This window comes from Musca vetustissima, unplaced genomic scaffold, assembly GCF_032173495.1.
Source record: "Musca vetustissima isolate MV318-11 ecotype Yass unplaced genomic scaffold, APGP_CSIRO_Mvet_v1 utg94295, whole genome shotgun sequence".
Taxonomy (NCBI): Eukaryota; Metazoa; Arthropoda; class Insecta; order Diptera; family Muscidae; genus Musca; species Musca vetustissima.
Genome location: NW_026882253.1, coordinates 13,838 through 39,671, shown reverse-complemented (window position 1 = coordinate 39,671; position 25,834 = coordinate 13,838). Strand labels below are relative to the sequence as shown.

The window sequence follows — 25,834 nt, the reverse complement described above, 5'->3', positions numbered from 1 at the left end:
GAAAATAAAAAAAATTATTTGGATTTTATATACAATTACACATCATTTTAATAATTTAAAATTATATTTCATTTTTACTTGTAGTTCACATTTATTAACGATTTATTTGGGAGGCAAAAAACAATGGGTGAGTGTTTACAAACAACAAATTTTTAAAAATTTTCTAATATTTAATATATAAGTGTTTTATTATTACTATTTTTTTTAATATTTCTACTCTTCTTCATCATCAAAAAATTGACTTAATTTTAGCTAGACTTTAGTTAATCAGCTCACTCGCGTTGTTGTTTTTTTTTAACATTTAATAATGCTGTGAGAATATATTTTTAAATTTAGTTTTTTTTTTTTTTTGTAGTTTCACTTTTGATTTTCTACACATACATACAAATATGCATTTTATTATAATATTTCATTTATTTCTATTTTCCCTTATAAACTAATTTGAATATTTTCTAAATATCATTATATTGCTATAAGTTTTCAATAGAGAGGGTGTTTTTCTTTCTTACAATTTTTTTAAAAAGAGAAATATTTTTTCGGTTTTTCCTTTTCTTTCGATATTGTAAATTTTGATTTAGACAAGATTTTTTTTGTTTTTTCTATTTCAAGATTATTTTTATCATGCTTCCAAAAATATATACTAGTTTTTTTATGGTTACATACATTTTGAATAAAAATTAACCCTAAATATTTAGTTTAGGGCTTTTTGACTAGATTAGGTCTTTGGTTAAGCTATTGCCGTTTTGTTGTATTTTTACTAAGAGCGTTTATTTTAGTAGATATTATTTTGACATTATTTTCTTAAGACATTGTGAAATTAGGGTTGAAACACAACTTAGAAATGTCTCAAGTTTACACCTAATGAGTCGGTCAATTTTTCTAAATTCAGCATAAAAAATTCGATTCAGGAAAATATATATTTAAAAATTTTTCCATGCTATTTTTTATGATTCAAATATACATTTTCAATGTATTTTGAAAAGTATTATTTGTTTAGAAAATATCCAAAGTACGCTTTCTTTGCACAGAGATGTGAAGAAGTACCGAAATCGATAGGAAAATGTTCTGAACAATTCGTTTGGAATATGAGACTTAAGGGAAACCCCCTCCCCCATTCCCGACTTTAATTTTTCAAGATTTTCAAAGGGCTGGTAAATCAATACCAATGCTTATTACGGTATGTAACTTTGCATATATATATTTGAAGATGTAAAAGAGAAGAAACATAATTTACAAAAAATTGTTGTTATTGTTTTTTTGTAATTAATGAAAAGTCCTTATTTTTGATGGCGACATGATAAATCCTCACTGGAACATCGGAATCCGAAAATTCCAACGGTGTTAGAAAGAGTACATGTCTGGCTCTCGTATGAACTAGGATTATTGACTTCGCTCTAAAATTAACTAAATGGCGGACCTTTGAAAAAATATTTTAGCCGATTTTTGGCCAAAAACCAAGTTAAAAATAAGAAAGTTCTTCACCGATTGGCTTTATCCTAGTTCATACGATAGCTATACACTCACAGAGAAACGTGTAAAAATTTGGAGTCGATTGGGTTATTAGTTTTTGAGTTACCGTGCCCGCCATTCGTTTAGAGAAAAATGCGTTTAAAGTTTGAGAAGCCCTTCAGTCGTCACTTGATGCTGATAGAAAAATCGGCTAAATCAAGAGTTCTTGAGATTTTCACTTGAAATTTTGTAGGGACATTCTTGAATTGGTGTAGATTCGAATTAAGTCAAAAAAATTTTTGACCCGAGAATGGTGGGAGGTCCTCTTAAATGAAGAAAATGCTTTGTTCTGATCGCTACCGTTTTGTGGGTGATACATATGCCAACGTAGAGACCTACCCATTGACAAATTCGGTTGGAATCAGAGAACTTGAACAAGCTACAGACAAACGTAAGCCACTTAGATAAGCACAAGTGTTTTGGGTGTCAAGCCTTTTGAGTGCAAGTATTTTTTTATACTCGAGTATTTTTTCACACCCTAACAACATCAATTGTTTGATTTTACGATCACCGCTAGAGTATGAGAGAGTAAAAGGAATAGTACAAGATTTCTCAAGTGGCAAATTATACTCAGTTCTTGTTGTGTTGAATCGTTTCAGATCGTACACCTCTTTGCCTTGGAAACGAGTACTGTTTATAGTATTGCAAATGCTTCTGTACAATTTAAGGGAAAGAGTTTCCTATATTGTAATAAACATAAGTTTATGTTTAAACGTAAAACTTTTATAGTTGAAATTTATTTATTTTACCAAAAGAAACTCGTAAAAAATAAGGCAAAAGAAAATTCAAAATAACGGTAAAATGATTGTGCTCAAACCAAAATTTTTCCTGCGAAAATCAAAAACATGCGTATAACTCACTCAAGTATACAAGCCACTTGTTAGCAAAACAAGTTGTTACTTCTTCTTCATTTTGATCGTTGTGCTCACGCTCTCGAAGAGCATAAGGCAGGCGGCTGAATAACAACAAAAAATAACACTTGATGTGCAGAGATCAAGAGAGTAAGAAAAGAAATTTAACAGAGTGCGCAAAACGACACGACCCGAGTGTCGATGAATCAATGAACTCGTTATTCAAGTGTGCAAAACACAATTGTACTCACAATTGGCAAGTGGCGCATAAGTATCAAAATAAGCCACTTATTGTTGTTCTCTTGTTGGAATATGTGATTAAAATTAAAAACTGCTTGTAATGGTCGACACCTTATGATACGTTACCGTTAAACATTAACCTAATGTGGATCTAAATTCCGAATCCGGATACATTTCGTGATATTTAGATTTCCTTGTATGGCAGTGGTATTATTACCGATTAACCACCGAGAAGTTTCCCGGATGCACCAGTACTGTCTGCATCTCAAATTCACCTCTTGCATCAATACATCATATTATTGGCCAACCATTCCAAATTCATATACTGAAAACATTTTTTTGCCCTTATTAAGAACATTTTGTTATTTATCACACAAGAGTCTTGGTCTATTCGACCCGCGAAATAATGAAAAATTATTGTCAAAGGTACCATGCTTCCTCGTGACATTCTTGTCCGATCACCAGCATGAACTACAGAAGTCGTCCTTGTACCTTGCCGGAACTTTATGCAAAAATTGAAAATCGACATTTATGCCCTCTACTATTGTAATGGGAATATTAAACAATATCAGAACACGTAGATCCCTACTAATATGGTTTACAATAATTGGTTTCAATTTAAGAGTCAACCACATCTACGGGATATATTGTTAACTTATTCGGTATATTCACTCTATGTCTTTCCGGAGTAAATTGAAAAGCCATTGATTGCAAATTTTGTAATTTTTTACACAAAAGTCTGAGCCCATTTCTAAATAGTGTCCGATCTTCATAAAAACAGCCGTGTTTGTTATTTGAGCAGATCCCGTTCCCCATTACTACGGCCTCTAGATCGACCAGAAAAAAGTTTTTGTTTCATTTGAAACGTGTTAGGCAAGAAACACTAAATCTCGTGAGAATTAGTCAATAACTGTGGCCTTTACTTTGTTTACAATTTTAATGAACAGATGGACGGACACACATCTCTAGATGAACTATGCCAGTCAAGATACTCTCCCAGTCTATAATACTCTCCCATTATATTTATGTAGAGTATAAATAAGTTAAGTGAACTGTGAAGGGTGCACCCTTGTTCTTGCCACTTCTTGTTCTATAAGGAATACCACCTTGAAGAAAGACACATTTTTCGCAAAGCGTCAAAAAATGACATCAATGAAAGGAAAGCATTTTGCTATGATTGATGAGATATAAGAAACCCCGAAACAGAAGTTGTTGGGTGTACCAAAAAGCGAGATTCAGAAGTGTTTTGAGGATTGGAAGAAACGCTGGCATAAGTATATTATATGAGCGGGGATTACTTTGGAGAGGACAAATATTTATTGATAAACAATATTAGGTATATTGATTTATGTTTCAACTATCGCGATGATTTCAATGAACAGGTCATCCGCACCTCGTATCAAACCCTTGCAACTTTCCCATGTCACGTGAAAATATGCCTTATAGTATGCACGTTTTCTAATTTTCACAAAAAGGTTAATGTTCATTTAAACAGCTAAATGTTGATCGATCGTCATAAAAGTAGTCATTGAAAATTTTATGATGACTGTTTCACAATTCAGATAAAAATATGTGTCTTCCTTGGTAGTACGGGACCCACATTCAAAATTTCATACGCCCAGTACTGTGATGTGAGTTTGTACAAGTAATAGGTTGTGCAAAGTTTGGTTCAATTCGAACATTCCATTCGCCTGATACTTTGAAAGCTTCTGCTGAAAAACTCACTTTTCAGACTTAGCATACTATGGTTCGGAGGCGTCGATATATCTTCATAAGCCATAAGGCTGAGGGTATAACAATGTGCAGATACAACATTCGTATCACAGCCAATGTATGCAATCATATCCAATGATCGCAATAGCTCCATCTTCGGATCTAGGTAGAGCAAACATAAATGAAAAAGTGAAAAACATAGAAAGTAAAAGTGAGCGGAGAAGTATAGTTGAACGGGGCCGAACAAATAATACCCTGCACACCAGTCACTGAATTTTAACTTTCTGCGTCATCCCTTAATTATCATCCGATTACCAGCAAAAACTATAGGTGTCATCTTTGACCATAACCGGAACTTCATGTAAATTAAATAGCCAATAGCGCAACATTTCCGCCATATGGGATAAAACTCCAGCATCTGGTTACATAATTAAATATACATTGTATTAATTTGAAGGACAACCACACTCCTTGCATATACGGCCGGCCAACTTATTTGGTTTACGTCTATCTGGAGTAAATGAAATTAAAAAAAAGTCAGGGTCCATTTGACCGCATGCAAAATTGATAAATGTAGGAGTAATGTTTTTATCTCCTAAATATTAAGCGACCATTATCAGTAACAATTGGGTTTTCATTGGCCCGGAGGGAACCTACATGCGTTTCGTAACGACTAGTCCATAACTGTGACCTTACAATATAGTAAGGTATAATGATGAAAAACCATGAACCTTAAAACATTTGTAGTGGGGTGTCCTTCACCAAATCACAGTCGCTTTGTTTGGTTCAAAACGTGGGATCTATTTTTGGACGGACCTGACTATAAGTGCATATATATATATATATATATATATATATATTTTTTTGGAAAATTGACAATTTATCGAAAAAAGTTGTCAATTTTTGATTTCATCATGACTAATCGGTAACTATTACATTTCTTTGAATATTTTTTCTAGAGTTGAGCTAGTTTTCCAATCTGACTACAGCAAAATTGGCCCACATATAGACTTCGACTCTATAGCTTATGTTTTTGAAATCTGGGGACTTTGAACTTAAACCAGTAAAATTTGTAGATTACAAATAATTTTCCGAAACGTAGCATTGATATTTTGCAAGAACATTGGTGAGATTCGAAGCCAATTACTAATTTGCGATCTTATTGAAATCAATTAGTATTTTTAGCTAACCTTATCCGAAAGATTTTACTTTAATTTGGAATTTCATCTGACACTTCCTCAAGAAGAGTTTCAAACCTACATCACATTATGTCTATTACTTGAGTAAAGAAATCGCTTTAAATTTACTATTTCTGTCTTGATTTACATCACAATTGTTTTGACATTAGTTCTTGGTTGGGTATGTATATATAGGACACCTATGTACGTATGTATATATTTCTTGGTAATATTTACTAATAGGTTCTTGTGTAGATTTCATTTAGGAAAAAATCCATTTTCTACAAAAATAGTGGCTCTGCAAAAAAAAGTTGTCCCCATTTTGTAGTTGTAGGGTTACAAAAAAATATGTCTTCCAAGCTCTAAATTTTCCAAAAATATTTAATCACAGCTTCCAATTAGAATCAGTGATCCCCACACTGAGAGATTTACTTTAGATTCTAATTGGAAGGTTTACGTCACAAAAGGGCACAAAGTTTGGAACGTTTCTTGTTTTTGTCGGTGATGGAATTTGTTGTGCAGGATGATGATATCGATGAAGATGCCGACATTTGACCAGTTGAACCTGCAGGACCTGTGGGTTGTGATGGGCTGGTAGGACTTTTATCTTCTAAATCTTCACTGGCATGTGTCTCTAAGAGTTTCAGCGATGTTTTTGGTTTTGAACCGTCCATACTGTTGTATAAAGTTTTGGTTAATTTTGATTTTACTGCCTTGCCGAGGGCACCGGTTTTCTTGATACTCAAACGAGAAATGCCACGTTGATGTTCGGGTGTTGAGGTATCATCACTATGCTGCTGATGACAATTTAGTGTGGTTACAGTGAATTCAATGTCTTTGATTTCTTCGTCATTGCAGGCTGGAAATAATATTTCAATAATTAATTAATAATATTTCAAATTAATATTTGTTGTGTAATACCTGCAAATTCCTCTACTGGCTTATCGATGGTATCATGATCAATCCATGTCAAACCCATTTCTACTTTTTCAGCCAAATCCTGCCAATTACGACGATTTTCCAAGGTACCTTCATACAAGGGCGTTATCCAGGGGAATGTATCACACAACACTTTGTAGAGGGGCAAACAGATGACATCAATGAATCCGACTTGCATTTTGGGTAACTCATCTTTGCGGTCCCTGAAGAAGTAATATTTACATATTTAAATAATTTTCGGAAGGAATGAAGAGCAGACATTTTCTCACCTATCCATCATTGCCACGGGTTGTGTATTCAATTGCAGTTTTTCCAAATCTCCTTGATCGAAAAATTCATCAGCCACTAGCTTGGCCACCCGATGCTGCACCTCCCATGGCTTGGCAATAGCACTGACATCACAAGCTGTCATCATCATACCGCATAATACTGTAAACAGATTTTGGTGAGAATAACTTGAAATTGAAAAGGGTTGTGTTGATACTTACAATCCTTTTTGTCTTCACTTTGCCAATCGAATTCACCACTTTCCACCACCTCCAAGAAGGCATTACGTTTCTTAAAGTAAACGGCAAGATCTGTGGATAAAATTGCATTCTCCACGATTTTCATAACATGTCGGTAGTCTTCTGGTGATAGAGCCTGAAATAAATAAATAATTAATTATTTTGAAACTAGGGACGCTAGGGCTTCGAAATCCATTATAGAACTAATAAAGATACAAGATCACTTCATTATTAAACCTGTAAGGAATGTAGTATAGTCGGACTGGGCCGACTATATGATACCCTTCACCACTTTGGGTATATTGCTCATATGAATCCTTACATTTGCATATCAATGTTCCCTTGAAGGAACATACGCATGTCTTTCTGCAACCTATGATAAATTTAATTTCATTCGGGAAGATTTAGAGTCGTCTGCGTACCATGGGAAAAAGTTATGGAAACGTTTAATAGCAAAATTTATACACGCTATTCGGTGCTGACAAAAATTTTATTTCAATCAGACACCCGTGCGAAATACATATGGAAGCTATGGCTGCATCTGCACCAATTTCAACAAAACGCAATAACGTCATTCAAGTCCCAATTTGGAGCGCCATTTATGTAAAATCGGAGGAATATATATGAATATGTGGGATCTACATAGAAATCTAAAACTTACCACATATCATTCTCGACACAATTTAGTAAGCTATGACAAATTTCGTGCAAATCCAAGGATATATAAGGACTTTGGTGCACCATTTATATAAAATCGGACGAAGATATATATGGAGCTATAACTAAACCTGAACCGATTTCGAAATTTAACACACATCGTTCTAGACTTAATTCAGTCGTGCAAATCGAAGGATATATAAGGTCTTTGGTGCACTATTTACCTAAAATCGGATGAAAATATATATGGGAGCTATATCTAAATCTGAACCGATTTTCACGAAATTTTACACACATCGTTCTAGACTTACTTCAGTAAGCTATGCAAAATTTCGTGCAAATCGAAGGATATATAGGGGCTTTGGTGCACTATTTACCTAAAATCGGACGAAAATATATATTGGAGCTATATCTAAATCTGAACCGATTTTTCCCAATTTCAATAGGATTCGTGAAGTGAACTTTGCCAAATTTCATCCAATTCGGATTATAAATGCGACCTGTTTACAATTTAACATGGACAGACAGACGGACATGCATTAATCGAAACTTCAAAGTCAAACTTCATACAAATTTTTGTGCCAAAAAAGGCTGAAAAAAGTGAAAACGTTGCCGTTGAAAATTTTATTTATTTTAAAAAGTATTGTAAAAGTTAATCATTTTTCAACGGAACCATGAATTTTAGGTTATTTTGCAAATACTTCGTTAACATTTGAGTATCAAATTGTGTTTGGAAGTGATTAAGATTTTGTTATTTATATTGAAAATGCCAAAAAAATTAATATTTTTATATTTTAAATGGATAAATAGTTATTATTCGTCCACATTCGTGTCATAATTTTTGGTTTATATTAAAGAGGACATAAATCTTTGTTATATTGCAAAATTTTACGCTGCCCTTTTGTGCCTTTTAGAAGCTATGCATTGTTTAATACAAGTGTTGCAGCAGTCAAATTAGCTAAAAGTCACATTGATCTCGTGGCTGGTGCTGTTGTTGAGTGTTGTGTTTTCTTGTTTTTCATGTTATTTTTTCTAATTATTTTATTGTTGTTATTTTTGTTTATTTTAATAATATTCTTTGTTACAATAATATTTTTTGTTTTTGTTTATTTTAATAATATTCATTGTTTTGACAAATAGTGATTGTGTTGTGCAGTTTCAAGTAGTCGGGTAAAAGGGTTCTTTATTAGCATTTTTTTATAGGTACAAGTTCGAACGTTGTTTTTTATAATCGTCGAAGCTTATGATGAATTCGAGCGCTCAAACAATGAATGACAAGATGACATTTTTAGCTAAAGAAATCAAAAAAACGCACCAAAACGCTAAAAAACTGCCGAAATAACAAAAATATATGTCAATTTAATAAAAATGCACGTGTCGGTTATAGCTGTATCCGGTGGCCATGAGAATAATAATGAAAAATTTCAAATATATGCACACAATACAGGACGATTCTTTGTTGAAACGTATCCTTGGTATAATATGCCTACCACTTTGCACAAGTTTTTTATTCACGGACCCGAAATTGTGTCAAATGCCCTATTACATATTCAGCAATTATCAGAAGTTGGTGATGCTGCGGACAGAGATGGCCTGTCAGAAACATTGACGTAAATGACATACATTTCCGACGTATAATACATACGTCAGAAACGTCGGAAACCCACTCAAAACCATTATGTTTTTTATAAAATAGCTATTTACATTTATCGATTTGGAAATAACGTATGCTTTACTCAAATTCATATCGAATATCAAATTTTTTTCTTAAAAAAATTCAGAATTTTTTATCAGTTCTAGTAAAGAATAGCCAGATATACAGTAAAAATAATATATGTTCTTGAAAATTACTGTATATGGTGATAATATTGAAATAAATGACGTTTACTATATTTTATACAGGTATATGACGTTTTCGACGTTTACACCTTTTTGACAGTCGAAAACCTGAAAATTCGTCATACGGACCATCCCTGGCTGCGGATGATGACGATGAGGATGATTAACTTTAAGATGTATAAAATTCAATGTTTAAGTTATCATATTGTACTCCTTGCACTATATACCTACACTGATATTTGGCACTACTTAATAAAATTATACTAAAAAATATACTTAGAAAAATTTTTTTTAACTTATTTTAATGGTATTAACTGAAAAATAAAGAAAAATTATTCTAACATAGCTTCCCTGATTTGATCCAAGAAAACATGGTACTCTAACCCACCGTGCGCTGTGCCAAATTTCGTGCAAATCGTAAGAAATATAGGGGTTTTGGTGCTCCCTTAAATCGGATGAATATATATATATATATATGGAGCCTATATCTAAATCGGAACAGATTTTCTTGAAACGTAACACACATCGTTCTAGACTCAATTCAGTGCGCAATGCCAAATTTCGTGCCAATCAAAATATATATAAGGACTTTGCTCCAACATTTACATTTAATCGGACGAAAATATTTTTGTGGGGCTAGGTTAAAATATGGAGTTTTTCACTCTTTAAGAACCCGAAATTACAGCCTATTCATCTAAAGCCTTCCTCAATGATTAGGTCCTTGAAGCCAATTTTAATTTTAACAAGACAGGCCTACTTACATCATAAGCTAGGAAATCATTGCTCGGTTAAAGACCGACAAAGCCACACATGGGATTTCGGGGAAGAAGAAGAATTACAGCGCCTCGGTAAAAAAATCTCAAAAATCCTAAATGTATCGAACATCTGACTTTTGCCTGGGTGCTATGTTAAAACATTTATTGAAATAAGCTTTCTACCAAGAATTTGAAACGCTATGCTAATCCAACAGGGAAGAAAAAATCAGTAATGATAGTTCAAAATTCGGACGGGGCCGACTATATGATACCCTACACAATTACCACTAAATTCTATTTTTTGCGGATCTATGTTCCTAGCATGGGTTATACCTCGCGATATTTGTTCCCTCTTGCCCGATTATATGTTAACTGCTCCTCTTTCTTACCATGACCCCTCATCTCTCACATCCGAGTAAATACATCAATATAATTGGTATCAATTTAAAGGCCAATCACTCCTGAATATACTGTCAAATTTCCCGGTCTATATTTTTCAGAAATAAACACATAAGAATCTGTGTACATTTCACCCCTGAATATTTAGCGACTAGCATGGAAAAGGCCAAGTATTTTCCTTAGTCAGAGCCATGCATTTTCATTCTTTGTTTAAAATTTCATGAAGTTCGGATCATAATTGTGGAACCTAGAGCGAAAAAAAAACAGGAATATTGTATATGGCCAGAAGCGAATCTAAATGTCAAATCTTATAAAAATTGATCCATAAATGTGGCCTGTACTTTGTTTACAAATTACAATGTGCAGACGGACGGACACACATTTCTAGATCGACTCTGCTAGTTGAGAAATGATGATCGGTATGCTAAAAAGTGGGTCTTGATCCAATATTTCGTTACAACGTTATAAACTCTTAGGCCCGCACAAAGCTATAATACCCTGACAACATAGTTATGTAGAGTATAAACATCAAAGAGTTACTGTTGCTTCGACATTATCACACATAGCAGATAATTTGGTTATTGGAAATGAGGATAGATTAAAAGATACGGTGAATAGATTGCACTATCGAGAATTCATTAATTATTTATTGTGCTTTGTATAAGTCGGATGGCATTGATCGGGACAATGTTTATCTTCTACAAGTCTGATGTCATACAACCAACGAACACATTGCTCTGTTATGGGAAACGAGGAGTTGATAACACATTGCCACCGAGATCTTGGGATTTTAATCGTAATTAAGAAGGTCGAAACACACAAAAAATATACACATATGGAAAATAACTACCGAAACTCTCTAAATATTGGTCGTAAAGGTGAACTATATACAAATGTAAACTATAAAGTGGCACACCATCAGGTTCTAACCTATCAACACCAATACCACTGAACCGACTGAATGTCAATTTTTGCGAATGAAATTATAACAATATTTTGCAATATCTTAATATTATTCAAACATGTACACAATAAATATTTATTTAACTGTATACGCATTTCTATTGTTAACGGAATTTTTTAACCGACAAAACATTATTTTAAATTATATTCAATGCCATAAAGAAATTTAGCATAACTTATACAACTGAATAAACAATGTATTCACAATGTATTATTCAATGAGAGTACGTGGAGCTTTCACATTATTCTACAAATGTGACACGTGCTGAACTTTGGACCTTACCCTGATAGATTTAGGCAACCATTGGGATGGAACTATATAGTTGTCTTGTTTTTTTTTCAAACATATTTGGGTTTTATGTCTATTATTTCGTGAGACAAATTTTAGATCGTATTCATTAAAATGGGGTTATATATAAAATATATTTTAAAAACATATGAGATCTATGACATTGCAAAGTGTTACCTTGTCGTTTATTTATACACTGAGAAATTAAATACCAATTTACGGACACCCAGGATTTAAAACTGGACTGGAAATAAACATTTTCTGAAAGTAGTTATTTATTCAACAGAATTCCGAAATGCCGAATTATTGCTTCTTCGGTGCGAAATTGTACTTACAAAATTTATATATGTTATGTTATAGTCTCTTCGGTTGGCAGAAGCCTTTAAAATATCGAAATAATTTTCACCTGCGTCCGTCGCCGAATTCATCATTTTATTAAATAAACAAAAACTAGTAAAAAAGTGTCAGTCGGTGTTGCCGACATATGTAATATGCACTTATACAGATCATCTGCGGTAAAAATGTGCAATTAAGAGATAAAAACGGATACGCCATTAGCTTCATAAAGACTTTTTCATAAATTTGAAATTTTATGTTTGAGGTAGCAGAATAGACCAATAGGTCCAAATATTACTATATAAATCAAATGAAATATAAGGATTTTGGTGCACCATTTACATAAAATCGGACGAATTTATATGGGAGCTATATCTAAATCTGAAACGATTTTCTCCAATTTCAATAGGGTTCGTCCTTGGACAAAATTTCATCCAAATCGGATCATAAATGCGACATGTACTTTGTTCACAAAAATACACGGACGGACAGACGGACTTGCGTAAATCGTCTCAGAAAGTGATTCTATGCTTATTCTCAAAAGGAACCATGGGTCTATATCGATTCCTTTTGCCTGTTACAAACATATGCACAAAGACATAATACCCTGTACCACAGTGCGGTGAAGGGTATAACAAATATTAATATTTCTTATGGAAATCGTGAAATCTGAAGTCTACTTTTATTCCTACATCTAATATCAAGTTTATTACCATTTAGTACTCTTCGTACACATAAGCACTATTTTCCGAAATCTCTTTGTTTTTTTCCATTACACAGATTAAAAATAGATCCGAATTCCAAATTGTACCAAATCTAGTACCGTTTAGTACTTTTCGTACACATAAATACGAAATTCAAAATTGCAGGTTTTCAGCTCTCTCCATTCAAGCAAAATCCAAATTGTACTAAAGTTAGTACCATATAGTACTTTTCGTACCAAAAATTCCCAATTTGAGGACTCCAGCTCTATCTGTTGACCTAAATCCAACTTGCACCATATTTAGTACCATTTAGTACTTTTCGAACACATAAGTACCATTTTTTTTAAAGCTACGTCATTCCTGTACTCCAATAGCAGTCCTAATTCATATTTTCAGGATTCCATCTCTATACACTCAACTAAATGCAAATAGTACCAAATTTAGTACCATTTTGTACGTTTTATACATATAAGTATAGCTCTTTATGTTCAATATATATATATACAATTAGAACTAAACTTAGTACGTTTCGTACATATATAGGTCGAATTTCCAAAAACCCTTTTGTACATCTTTCTAACTTTTCATCAATGACCCACATGCCAAATTTCAGAATTCTAGCTCTTCCCGTTCGCCTAATACAAAGTGTACCATATTTGGTACATTTTAGTACTTTTCGTACCCTTCTAGTTCAAATTTGAAATTTTACAGTATAAGGTTTCTTTTAATAAATTCAGATTTAACAAAGCTATTATTTTAAAATTTAGAACTACAGTTTTGTTTTGAACTATAGTTCTAAATTTCAAAATAATAGCTTTATTAAATCTGAATGTTATGTTATGAAATGTATGTTATGAAATAGCCTCCCGGGGGCGTATACATAATAGAAAGATATGTATATATGTAAAGTATTCGGCACATTCCAATGTTATGGATGTAAAAATAAAAAAAAATATTACATTTTGCAAAACATTAAAAACTCACCTGAAAAATATTATTACCCTCCGAATTCAAAATCATTACACACTGATCAAAATGGTGATGTTCCATTGTACTCGTTGTATACAATATAGCCAAAGGTGATTCCGTCTTTGTCTGGAAGGCATTATTCGTTCCACGATGATCTAAATCGTGGCATAAACATGCCACTAACAAGCCGAAAATTTCCAAGTCCTTCATAAAACGTTCCATGCGACCCGTTTTCATCATTGCGAACATTGTCTGGGCCACATTGAGAGCATGACGCCAATTGTGATATTTGACGGGACGGTAATTTTTGCGTACACTCAGCACCCAACGACACAGCACATCGTAGGGTATTTGAAACATTTGAACTAGATTACATTGCAGGAACATACGGACCACAGCACGACAAGTGTCATCATCACACAAATCAAAATCTATGGGAAACAAGGGAACAAGAAGACACATCCACATTAGAAGTGTATCTCAATTATTTCTATGTATCTGAATTTCCTTACCAATAAACTTAAAGCTATACAAATTATACGACTCTGCAGTTTCAATGGTATCCTGAACCAAACGATCGGTTTGATCCTGTGGCGCTGTTGCATGATATGACAAACATTCCAAGGCTACCTTTTGTTTGGCCATTAGCTTACAGGCATTCTCATACATTTGCGTATTGTGTATGCCCAGACCACAGAAGATGGCAAATGCTTCAAAGATGGAAGCATCACAATCGGTAAAAGGCATGCCATTAGTCTTGTTGATTAGCTGGGCCACACCAATCACCCGTTTTTGAGCATTGACAATGGGCATGCACAATATGGCCTTGATGCAATCAATTTCATTTTCTGCCGTAATTTGATTATGCTCCTGCACCCACTCCCTAACATCGGCTATATTTACCGTTTGACCGGTGGTCGCCACAAATTGGGCAATTTGAGCCAGGGTGGAATTGCTTAAATCATTGCCAGTGGGGCGGGAAATATTTGCCGATTGATTAGCTGCGCCCAATTCGAAGAGAACCGTAAAACGGTTGTTGGTTTTCTGCTAAAATATATTTGAAAAAAATTAAATCGGAATGCATTAAAAAACCTTAGCACTTACCTTATCATCCAAACTATCACTACTATATCTACTGCGACTTAATCTCCTTTGCACTTCATTAGGTTTCTCTATGATTTTTTCTAAGTGGCTCTGTAAAAAATTTCAATTGAAAAATGCTTCCAAATATTGATAGAAATTTCGTCGCAACCTTACCGCCTCACAACAATCCAAATCGACTAGAAATACCGAACACCGTTCACATTTCAGCAGCACTCGTGCCTCAGTCATTATTTTCGTCACCAGACATTCCAAATTATTCTGCTCCTCGAATATACTTCGCGCCAAATTCAATAAGATTTGATTACGACGATATTCCTGGACGGACATTTCAAACAATTGAGCATTTTGTATACCAATACCACAGAACGTCAAATATCGACGAAATATTTCCACATCATGTTCATCGAATTCCAGAGATCCATCGGTTTTATTTATAATTTGTGCCACCCCTATAATATCACCCTCATAATTGCAAATGGGCATTGAGAGTATCGTATTTGTTTTATAGCCAGTCTTCAAATCTATTTCACAATTGAAACGAGCATCTTTATAGGCCTCCTTAATGTTGATCATCTCTTTGGTCTGGGCGACCATACCGGCGATGCCCACACCAAAGGGTATGACTATTTCTTCTGAGCGTGCCTTCTTCACAGCATCTTTGAGAGCTGAAAAGGGGGGAAAGAAATAGGTGAATAATTTGTATTTAAGATAGAGCTTTAAATTTTAGGTGACGTAGGGGATGATAGATACCAAGCAACGGCTGTGATTGGCGTTAACATTGCAAAGATCAGGCTTATCTTGGCCCCTCTTTCATCTCAATTGTGGACACTGACCTCCCCGCGGTGTGAGCGGATATGTGCCGCGAGGTCGGGTTATTTGTCCACACTCGAAAAAAACAATTCTATGAAAAATATAACCAAACCTTTCTATTATTAACGACCCCCGCAAACGTATAGAGGACCTCGATCTGGGAATCTGCACTCATTTTTCGCTTTGGCGGATGTAAAGGGACAGGCGTAAGTAATCAGATGATTACATCCTGTATTATAGCTGCCATGAAACAAGACATGAATTTGGCTGCGTATTTATGGTCAGGAGGAGATTCACTCCAGTAAATGAGCGAACTGCTATAATCCGTATAAAAGCGAAGTTCTTCTATATCAGTCTTATTTGCGCCCATGGTCCGAGGGAAGGCAAAGACGAACGGACCAACGACATTTTTTACGAGCACCTAGATACAGCCCTGATCATGATATTAAAATTCTGCAAAAAGATTCTAATGTAAAAATCGGAGGGGAAAATATTTTTGTCCCACCGTCGGAAAATTCAGCCTTCATGAAGAAACATCAGACAACGGCATGAGGTTGATGGACTTCGCGGCAGCAAAAAACGAGGTAATTAGCAGCACAGGTTTAAGCAGCTCGATATACACAAGGCCATCTGAATTTCTCCCGATCAAGCGACGTGAAATCAAATTGATCATGTTGTGATATACGGAAGGCATTTATCCAGTGTTTTAGACGTTCCATCGATACAAGGAGTGAATATCGATTTGGACCACCACCTTGTAGCAGCCAAGGTTCGCACCCGTCTTAATGTAGGAGCAAAAGTGCGATCTAATGTAACATGGAAACTCGACGACGAAAAGCTGCAAACACAACAGATAGCAGAAGCCTACTAAGCTCAGCTAATCCACCTGGTTAACGAAAGCACTCCTTGTCCCGATAATAATATAAAAGTACAATAGCAAATAATTGCAAACTACAACAAAAACAACAATAGGATACCAAAGACCACCATCAAGATATTGATGTTAAAACGCAGAGTATTATCGAGGAGAAATGTATTTTCAAAAGAAAGAACAAGAAAAACGTGAGCGGGAGCGCATTGAGATATATAGGTGTCAGAATGAAGTACGAACATTTTAAAAACGAGTAAAACACCAAACCGAAGGCTTTGGTGCAGGCACATTCTCCAGTAGATATGAAAAGGAAACCTGATGACAGATAAAGACAGCGTGTTGAGGATATGGAAGGAGCATTTTGAAACGTTTTTGGTATCTAATAGTTACGGGAAGAAGATACCCCTGAACCAATAAGAGATGACCGTATAGAATGTATACCACCTAGCCAAGATGAGGTGAGAATATCAATTAATCGGCTGAAGAACAATAAAGCAGCAAGTGCCGATAGATTACCAACCGAACTATTCAACACCGGTGATCAGATGCTGGTCAGGAGCATGCACCAGCTGATTAGTACAATTTGGGGACAATCCTGTCCCGTGCACAAAAAGGGAGACACGACATATATGAATTAGTATCATTCCCGTCGCATATAAAGTGTTATCCAGCGTGTTGTGTGAAGCGAATGGTCAATGACATCATTGGATCATACCAAAGCGGCTTCAGGCCTGGCAAATCCACCATTGACCAGATTTTCACTCTGCGCCGACACATTCCATCTATTCGTCGACTATAAAGCCGTATTCGACAGCCCTATCCGTTCTGAGGTTTTAAAAGCCATGTCTTCGTTAAGCATTCCTGTAAAATTAATACGGCTATGCAGGATAACTTTAAAGTCGAAAAGGACCTTTCGGAGCCCTTCAACAACGAACGAGGATTTTGACAAGGTGACGTTGTGAGATGTTTTTAACATTCTGCAGGAAATGGTCATTTGAGATGCAAAATGACACTCTGTACAACAAACAGCATGAGTACGCCGATGACATCGATATAAGCCACCTTTGAACGAATTGAGAAGAAGTCTACCAAAGTGATACTGGCAGCAAATGACGAGAATACCAAGCGGATGGTATCAACGGGCAAGACGTCCAGTAGACCAACGGTGGAACTTGAAAACTACAGCTTCGAGGTGGTGATCGATTCTATATACCTCGGTACCATAAACAAAACTAATAACATCAGCTCTGAAATCCAGAGGAGAATAGTGTTGGCCGACAGATGCTACTATGGTCTGAGTAAGCAATTTAAGAACAAGGCCACCTCTCGCCAGACCAAATTCACACTCTAGAAAGCGAAAAAGGCGAGAGAAAAATTCTCTAAAAGATCTATCTGCGTCGAAGGTTGGCTTGGTCATGTTGTAAGAATGGATGAGGATGTCCCAACACTAAAGGCATATAAAAGGAGAGCCAACTCATGGTTCACACAGGTCCGACGCGCCTGGAAAAATGTTTTAAGCTCGGCTTATGGTACAAAAATTCTGTCACACTCCCCTTAACTGTTGTGTTTTTTGTGATTAAATAAAAGTCATTATATTTGATGGGGGCATGCTAACTCCTGATTGGAACATCGGAGTCCGAAAATTCCAATGGCATTAGAAAGCGTACATGTCTTGCTCTCGTACGAACTAGGATTATTGTTTTGTCACAAAAATTAACAAAATGGCGGACCTTCGATTTTTATTTTTTTTTTGAATGAAATCATATAACAAAATTCAGTTATTTGGAGCCGAGAATGGGGAATGTCTTCTTAAAGGATAACGTATTTAAAGTTTGAGAAACACTCTTGCCATTTTTTGATGCTATTATATATTGATTATAATCTCCTCTATCAACTTTACATAAAGCTAATAAATACATCAAATAAGTCAATGTCATCAATGCTACCACTACCATTATACTGAAATCATACTTTACCAAATGAAAACATCTGATAGAGAAATAACCAATCCAATCACTTCCATTCATTAATAACTATTATCATAGCAGTAATTGAAATTCGAAACCAAATTGTTAATCACAATAGTCTGTGCCTATACGAATTAAGATTCCCACCCTGTGATAATTCAAATTGAGTCTATTATTGTTTTCGAATATTTCAATTTCGTTTTTAATTTGATTTTTCTTTTCTCTCTTGACTGTTGCCTTATACCCTTTTTAGGTTGCAGTAAATGTGGGCTACCAGTGAATACATACATCCATACACTCATACATACAAAACTGCATACATAGCTATTAACTTACGTGTCGTTTGTGTAACATCGAATAGTTTCGCCACCAGATATCGATTGTTGGGTGTCCCCTTGGCCAAAAACAATGAGCCACGATCTGCGTGTGTGAGCAGACCCACATTCACCAGTATTTTATGGCACAGCACATCAATATCCAATTCATTGGCAACATCACGTATCAATTCCATAAAGAGTTCACCTTCGTCCAATTCCATTAAATGTTGTCGATTGTCCAGAGATGGTTTGCCGCCGCTAGCCGATGCTGATGAAAATGAACGATTTTTCTATTAGAAACAAAAAGAAGAAGAAAAGACAAGACAGGAGAAAAAATCCAGTCGTGAATTAGAAATGATGAACAAAACGGCAACGGTGATGATAATGGAAATGTGTTTGGATGGAAACTAGAAAATGGCAGAAAAGAAGAAAGAGCTTGACTTCTGGCAGCATGAAAACCAACTGGCCCACCAACCGATATGAGTATATACCCTGCGTGTGTCATAAGTTACACTTACGTGGTTACTTCAACTATGCTAACAGGTAAGCATTGTGTCTGTCAAAAGTTAATTTAGTTAAAAACCTTTTTAAGCAGAATTTATGACATCCATTGTGGTTGCAAAAGAGCCCACTGAGAATTGCATAAATTTAAATAATAGCAGAAAACGTTAAGAGCTTAAGTGTTTTTTATGCTGTTACACTCAGAAAATTAGGTGTGTTGAATTTGAAAACATAAAAGGGTTGATATTAAAAAAAGTGTAATGAACTTAAAGGTAATTATTGCGAATGATATTAGTCATGCAGGGGTTTGGGTTCTATTTTAAAAGATAACATAAATTTCTAAAAAAAATATTCTTTAAACCAGTAAGGAAAGTAGTAAAGACGGATGGGGCCGACTATATGATACACTTCACCACTTTGGGTATATTCAACAGATGAATCCTAACAGACGTTGAAGGACCATAAACACGAAAGTGGATCCATAAACCTGACATTCTGCAACCTATACTAAAGTTTTCATTTGGTCAGATATAGAGTTGCTATAGTATATATATATATATATATATAATGTGAACTGATTTCAATGAGAATTGCCAGAGATTAACTTATATTAACTACAGCTCATTGTACAAAATTATGTGACAATCGGACAAACTTTGGGCCTTTAGTGCATAATTTACATAAAATCAGAAGAAACCAGTAAGGAAAGTAGTAAAGTCGGACGGGGCCGACTATATGATACCCTTCACCACTATGGGTATAGTAAACAGGACTATTACAGGACTATTCGTGCAAATCGAAAGATATATAGAGACTTGGGTGAACCATATACATGAAATCGGACGAAACTATATATGGGAGCTATATAGAAATCTGGACCGGTTTTCTCGAAACTTGGCAGACATTCATTCTAGACTCAATTCAGTACGTTATGCCAAATTTCTTGCAAATAGAAAGATATTTAGCGACTTTGGTGCACCATTTACATGAAATCGGACGAAACTATATATGGGAGCTATATTTAAATCTGGACCCATTTTCACGAAAAAAGGCAGACATCACTCTAGGCTCAATTGAGTACGTTATGCCAAATTTCGTGCAAATCGAAAGATATATTGCGACTTTGGTGCATCATTTACATGAAATCGGACGAAACTATATATGGGAGCTATATAGAAATCTGGACCGATTTGCTCGAAACTTAGCAGACATCACTCTAGGCTCAATTCAATACGTTATGCCAAATTTCGTGCAAATAGAAAGGTATATAGGGACTTTGGTGTACCATTTACATGAAATCGGACGAAACTATATATGGGAGCTATATCTAAATCTGGACCGATTTTCTCGAAACTTGGCAGACATCATTCTAGGCTCAATTCAGTACGTTATGCCAAATTTCGTGCAAATCGAAAGATATATAGCGACTTTGGTGCATGATTTACATGAAATCGGACGAAACTATATATGGGAGCTATATTTAAATCTGGACCGATTTTCACGAAAAAACGCAGACATCACTCTAGGCTCAATTGAGTACGTTATGCCAAATTTCGTGCAAATCGAAAGATATATTGCGACTTTGGTGCATCATTTACATGAAATCGGACGAAACTATATATGGGAGCTATATAGAAATCTGGACCGATTTTCTCGAAACTTGGCAGACATCACTCTAGGCTCAATTCAATACGTTATGCCAAATTTCGTGCAAATCGAAAGATATATAGGGACTTTGGTGTACCATTTACATGAAATCGGACGAAACTATATATGGGAGCTATATCTAAATCTGGACCGATTTTCTCGAAACTTGGCAGACATCATTCTAGGCTCAATTCAGTACGTTATGCCAAATTTCGTGCAAATCGAAAGATATATAGCGACTTTGGTGCATCATTTACATGAAATCGGACGAAACTATATATGGGAGCTATATCTAAATCTTCACGAAAAAAGGCACACATCACTCTAGGCTCAATTGAGTACGTTATGCCAAATTTCGTGCAAATCGAAAGATATATTGCGACTTTGGTGCATCATTTACATGAAATCGGACGATACTATATATGGGAGCTATATAGAAATCTGGACCGATTTGCTCGAAACTTGGCAGACATCACTCTAGGCTCAATTCAATACGTTATGCCAAATTTCGTGCAAATCGAAAGATATATAGGGACTTTGGTGTACCATTTACATGAAATCGGACGAAACTATATATGGGAGCTATATCTAAATCTGGACCGATTTTCTCGAAACTTGGCAGACATCATTCTAGGCTCAATTCAGTACGTTATGCCAAATTTCGTGCAAATCGAAAGATATATAGCGACTTTGGTGTACCATTTACATGAAATCGGACGAAACTATATATGGGAGCTATATCCAAATCTGGACCGATTTTCACGAAACTTGGCACACATCATTCTAGACCTAAATGATTAGGCTGTACCAAATTTCGTGCAAATCGAAAAATATATAGGGACCGTTTACATTAAATCGGTTAAATATATATATGGGAGTTATATCTAAATCTGAACCGATTTTTCCCAATTTCAATAGGGTTCGTCCTTGGGCCAAATAAATGACCTGTGCCAAATTTCATTCAAATCGGATCATAAATGCGACCTGTACTTTGTTTACAATTTAACATCTACAGACGGACAGACGGACGGACGGACGGACAGACGGACAGACGAACATACATAAATCGACTCAGAAAGTGATTCTATGCATATTCTCAAAAGAAACCATGTGTCTATCTCGTTTCCTTTTGCCTGTTACAAACATATGCACAAAGACATAATACCCTGTACCACAGAGTGGTGAAGGGTATAAAAATATATAGGAGCTATATCAAAATCTGTACTGATTTTCACGACACTTAAGACACATCATTCTAGACCTAATTCATTACGCTATGCCAAATTTCGTGCAAATCGAAAGATATATAGGGACTTTGGTACACCATTTACATTAAATCGGACGAAAATATATATAAGAGCTATATCTAAATCTGAACCGATTTTCAGGAAACTTGACACACATCAGTCTGGACCTAATTCATTACGCTATGGCAAATTTCGAGCAAATCGAAAGATATATAGAGGCTTTGGTAAACTATTTACCTAAAATCGGGCGAAAATATATATGGGAGCTATATCTAAATCTGAACCGATTTTCAGGAAACTTGACACACATCAGTCTAGACCTAATTCATTACGCTATGCCAAATTTCGTGCAAATCGAAAGATACATAGAGACTTTGGTACACCATTTACATTAAATCGGACGAATATATAAGACAGCTATATCTTAATCTGAACCGATTTTCAAGAAATTTTACACACATCATTCTAGACCTAATTCATTACGCTATGCCAAATTTCGTGCAAATCGAAAGTTTTATAGGGACTTTGGTACACCATTTACATTAAATCGGACTAAAATATATATGGGAGCTATATCTAAATCTGGACCGATTTTCAGGAAACTTGACACACATCAGTCTAGACCTAATTCATTACGCTATGGCAAATTTCGAGCAAATCGAAAGAAATATAGAGACTTTGGTGAACTATTTACCTAAAATCGGGCGAAACTATATATGGGAGCTATATCTAAATCTGAACCGATTTTCAAGAAATTTTAAACACATCATTCTAAACCCAATTCAGTACGCTATGCCAAATTTGGTGCCAATCGGAAGATATATAGGGACTTTGGTACACCATTTACATTAAATCGGACGAAAATATATATGGGAGCTATATCTAAATCTGAACCGATTTTCAAGAAATTTTACACGCATTATTCTAAACTCAATTCAGTACGCTATGCCAAATTTGGTGCCTATCGGAAGATATATAGGGACTTTGGTACACCATTTACATTAAGTCGGACGAAAATATATATGGGAGCTATATCTAAATCTGCACCGATTTTTTCCAATTTCGATAGGGTTCGTCCGTGGGCCAAATAAGTGACCCATGTCAAATTTCATCCAATTCGGATCATAAATGCGACCTGTACTATGTTAACAATTTAACATGGACAGACGGACATGTGTAAATCGACACAGAAAGTGATTCTATGCATATTCTCAAAAGAAACCATTTGTCTATCTTGGTTTCTTTTGCCTGTTACAAACATATGCAGAAAGACATAGTACCCTGTACCACAGTGTGGTGAAGGGTATAAAAATCCACGCTTTGTAATGGTCCATGGAAAAATATTCTTTAAAAAATCCACGCTTTGTAATGGTCCATGGAAAAATATTCTTTAGAAAATCCCCGCCTTGCTATGGTTCATGAAAAATATTTTTTAAAAAATCCACGTCTTGCTATGGCCATGAAAAAATATTCTTACTGTGACCCATGAAAAAATATTCTTTAAAAAAACCACGCCTTGTAACGGTCGCTTGAAAAAACATTCTTTAAAAAATCCACGCCTTGTAATGGTCAGTTGAAATATTATCTTTACGCCTTTTTAAATTCGTCCCACCCTAATATATTCCACAGCATAGAATGCGTTTTATTGTTGTTTTTCTCTTTATTAGACATAAGTGTTGGCAAAACAAAAACTAAAGTGAATTTAAGTATTTCACAGTTTGTTTTTGTTGCAGTGGTTCTTGAAGACCCCCATTACTCTCCCTCCCTCTCTCTCTCTAGGTTAGTACACTTTAAACATTGTAAACATTTCACTCACTTGGCAAACCTGACTGACATTGTTTACACATTCTCCACCAGCCAGCCAAGAGGATAAACGTGGATAAACGACAACAATGTAGTAATCGTTGTCAGACATGCAACATGACCATTTAGATTTGGTTCGTTGATGTGCTCCTGCTTCGGATGCCGTTTCGTCGTATATAAATGTAAATTGCAGCAAATAAACTCTAGAGGGGTTACAAGTAACTGCTCTTTGCACGCACCCACCACCAAGGTTCATTTTTTCACGTCATTTGCATCTGAGAGAAAGAGTGGTTTGAGTGCGGCAGTGAAGTGCATAATTAAATATTTAGATTTCTATCAACTCGTCTACTGGGATGTATACGGCTAAGCTTTTGGTCATAATTGTATGGGCCGTGTTTTCCATTTTTGTTTGTGGGTGTAACCTACCGGCGGAACTAGCACAGTACAGCTCAGCACCCACTCTAGTAAATATTTAAGTACAACCATTTACTCACACTTGGCCTCATAGTTTAGTGGCTGTGTGAAGAAGTGGCTGTGCCGTGCCACTATACCTATGCGCCATCGTTAATTATTTATGACTGCCGTTTTGTTTGTATTTAGCTTTTGTTTTAATTTTTTCATTTAGATCCCAAACATTTTCGTGTTTCATTCAATTTAAATAAGTTAACGTCAGTCACTTCGTGCTGCATACTTGTAGGCTTTAATTGAAACAATTATTTATTGAGTGGCGATGTGAATGTTTTGATAAACGCAAACAAGGACTGTGGGGTTATTTAGAAAAAACGTCATCTGATGGACGACTGCCGTTAATTTGAAAAGACATTTAGATAATGATAGGCATTATACGACATAGTTTTTGTTACAGGGTACATTTTACATATTAATTAGAAGTATGACAATTATATTAAAAAATGAAAAAGGGGTCGTTAGTGAATAGGGTGCTATAGAGAGCGAATTTTTGGAATAAGGAAATATTATTTAAACTCCCACGCATTGTAATTATCCTCGAAAAAAGGTTTTTAAAAACATATTATTTAAAAATTCCAGGCCTTCTAGTGATCCTCGAAAAACTGTCCTTCAAAAGTAGTATTTAACCAGTAAGGAAAGAAGTAAAGTCGGACGGAGCCGACTATATGATACCCTTCACCACTTTGGGTATATATAACAGAAAAATCCTAACAGACGTCGCATTTTTAAAGGACCAATAAAATGAAATTGGATCCATAAACATGTCATCCTGCAATTCATTATGCTGTACTAATTTTCGTGCAAATCGAAAGATATTAAGGGACTTTGGTACAACATTTACCTTAAATCGGACGATATTTAACACACATCATTCTAGACCTAACTCATTACGCTGTGCCAAATTTCGTGCTAATCGAAAGATTTTAAGACGAAAATATAGGAGCTATATCTGAACCGATGAGCTAAATCTGGACCTATGTTCAGGAAACTTAACACACATCATTCTAGGCCTAATTAATTACGCTGAGCCAAATTTCGTGCAAATTGAAAGATATATGGGACTTTGCAGCACCATTTACATTAAATCGGATGAAAATATATATGGGAGCTATATCTAAATCTGAACCGATTTTAACGAAACTTAACCCACATCATTCTATACTTAATTCATTACGCTGTGCCAAATTTCGTGGAAATCGAAATATAAATAGGGACTTTGGTGCACCATTTACATTAAATCGGACGAACATAT

At 35.2% G+C, this 25,834-nt stretch overlaps 1 protein-coding gene across 1 annotated transcript; it reads right to left on the bottom strand.

Moving 5' to 3' along the window:
- Positions 1-5,919: 5,919 nt before the first annotated feature.
- Positions 5,920-24,226, bottom strand: LOC133328471 (cGMP-specific 3',5'-cyclic phosphodiesterase). Its single transcript, XM_061537038.1, has 10 exons — positions 24,128-24,226; positions 18,936-19,206; positions 15,105-15,616; positions 14,952-15,041; positions 14,360-14,894; positions 13,863-14,278; positions 6,919-7,072; positions 6,700-6,859; positions 6,413-6,633; positions 5,920-6,350 (listed from the first exon to the last, which is right to left on the bottom strand). The coding sequence occupies exons 1-10, from the start codon at positions 24,224-24,226 to the stop codon at positions 5,950-5,952; spliced, it is 2,859 nt and encodes a 952-aa protein (XP_061393022.1). The 3' UTR covers positions 5,920-5,949.
- Positions 24,227-25,834: the final 1,608 nt, after the last annotated feature.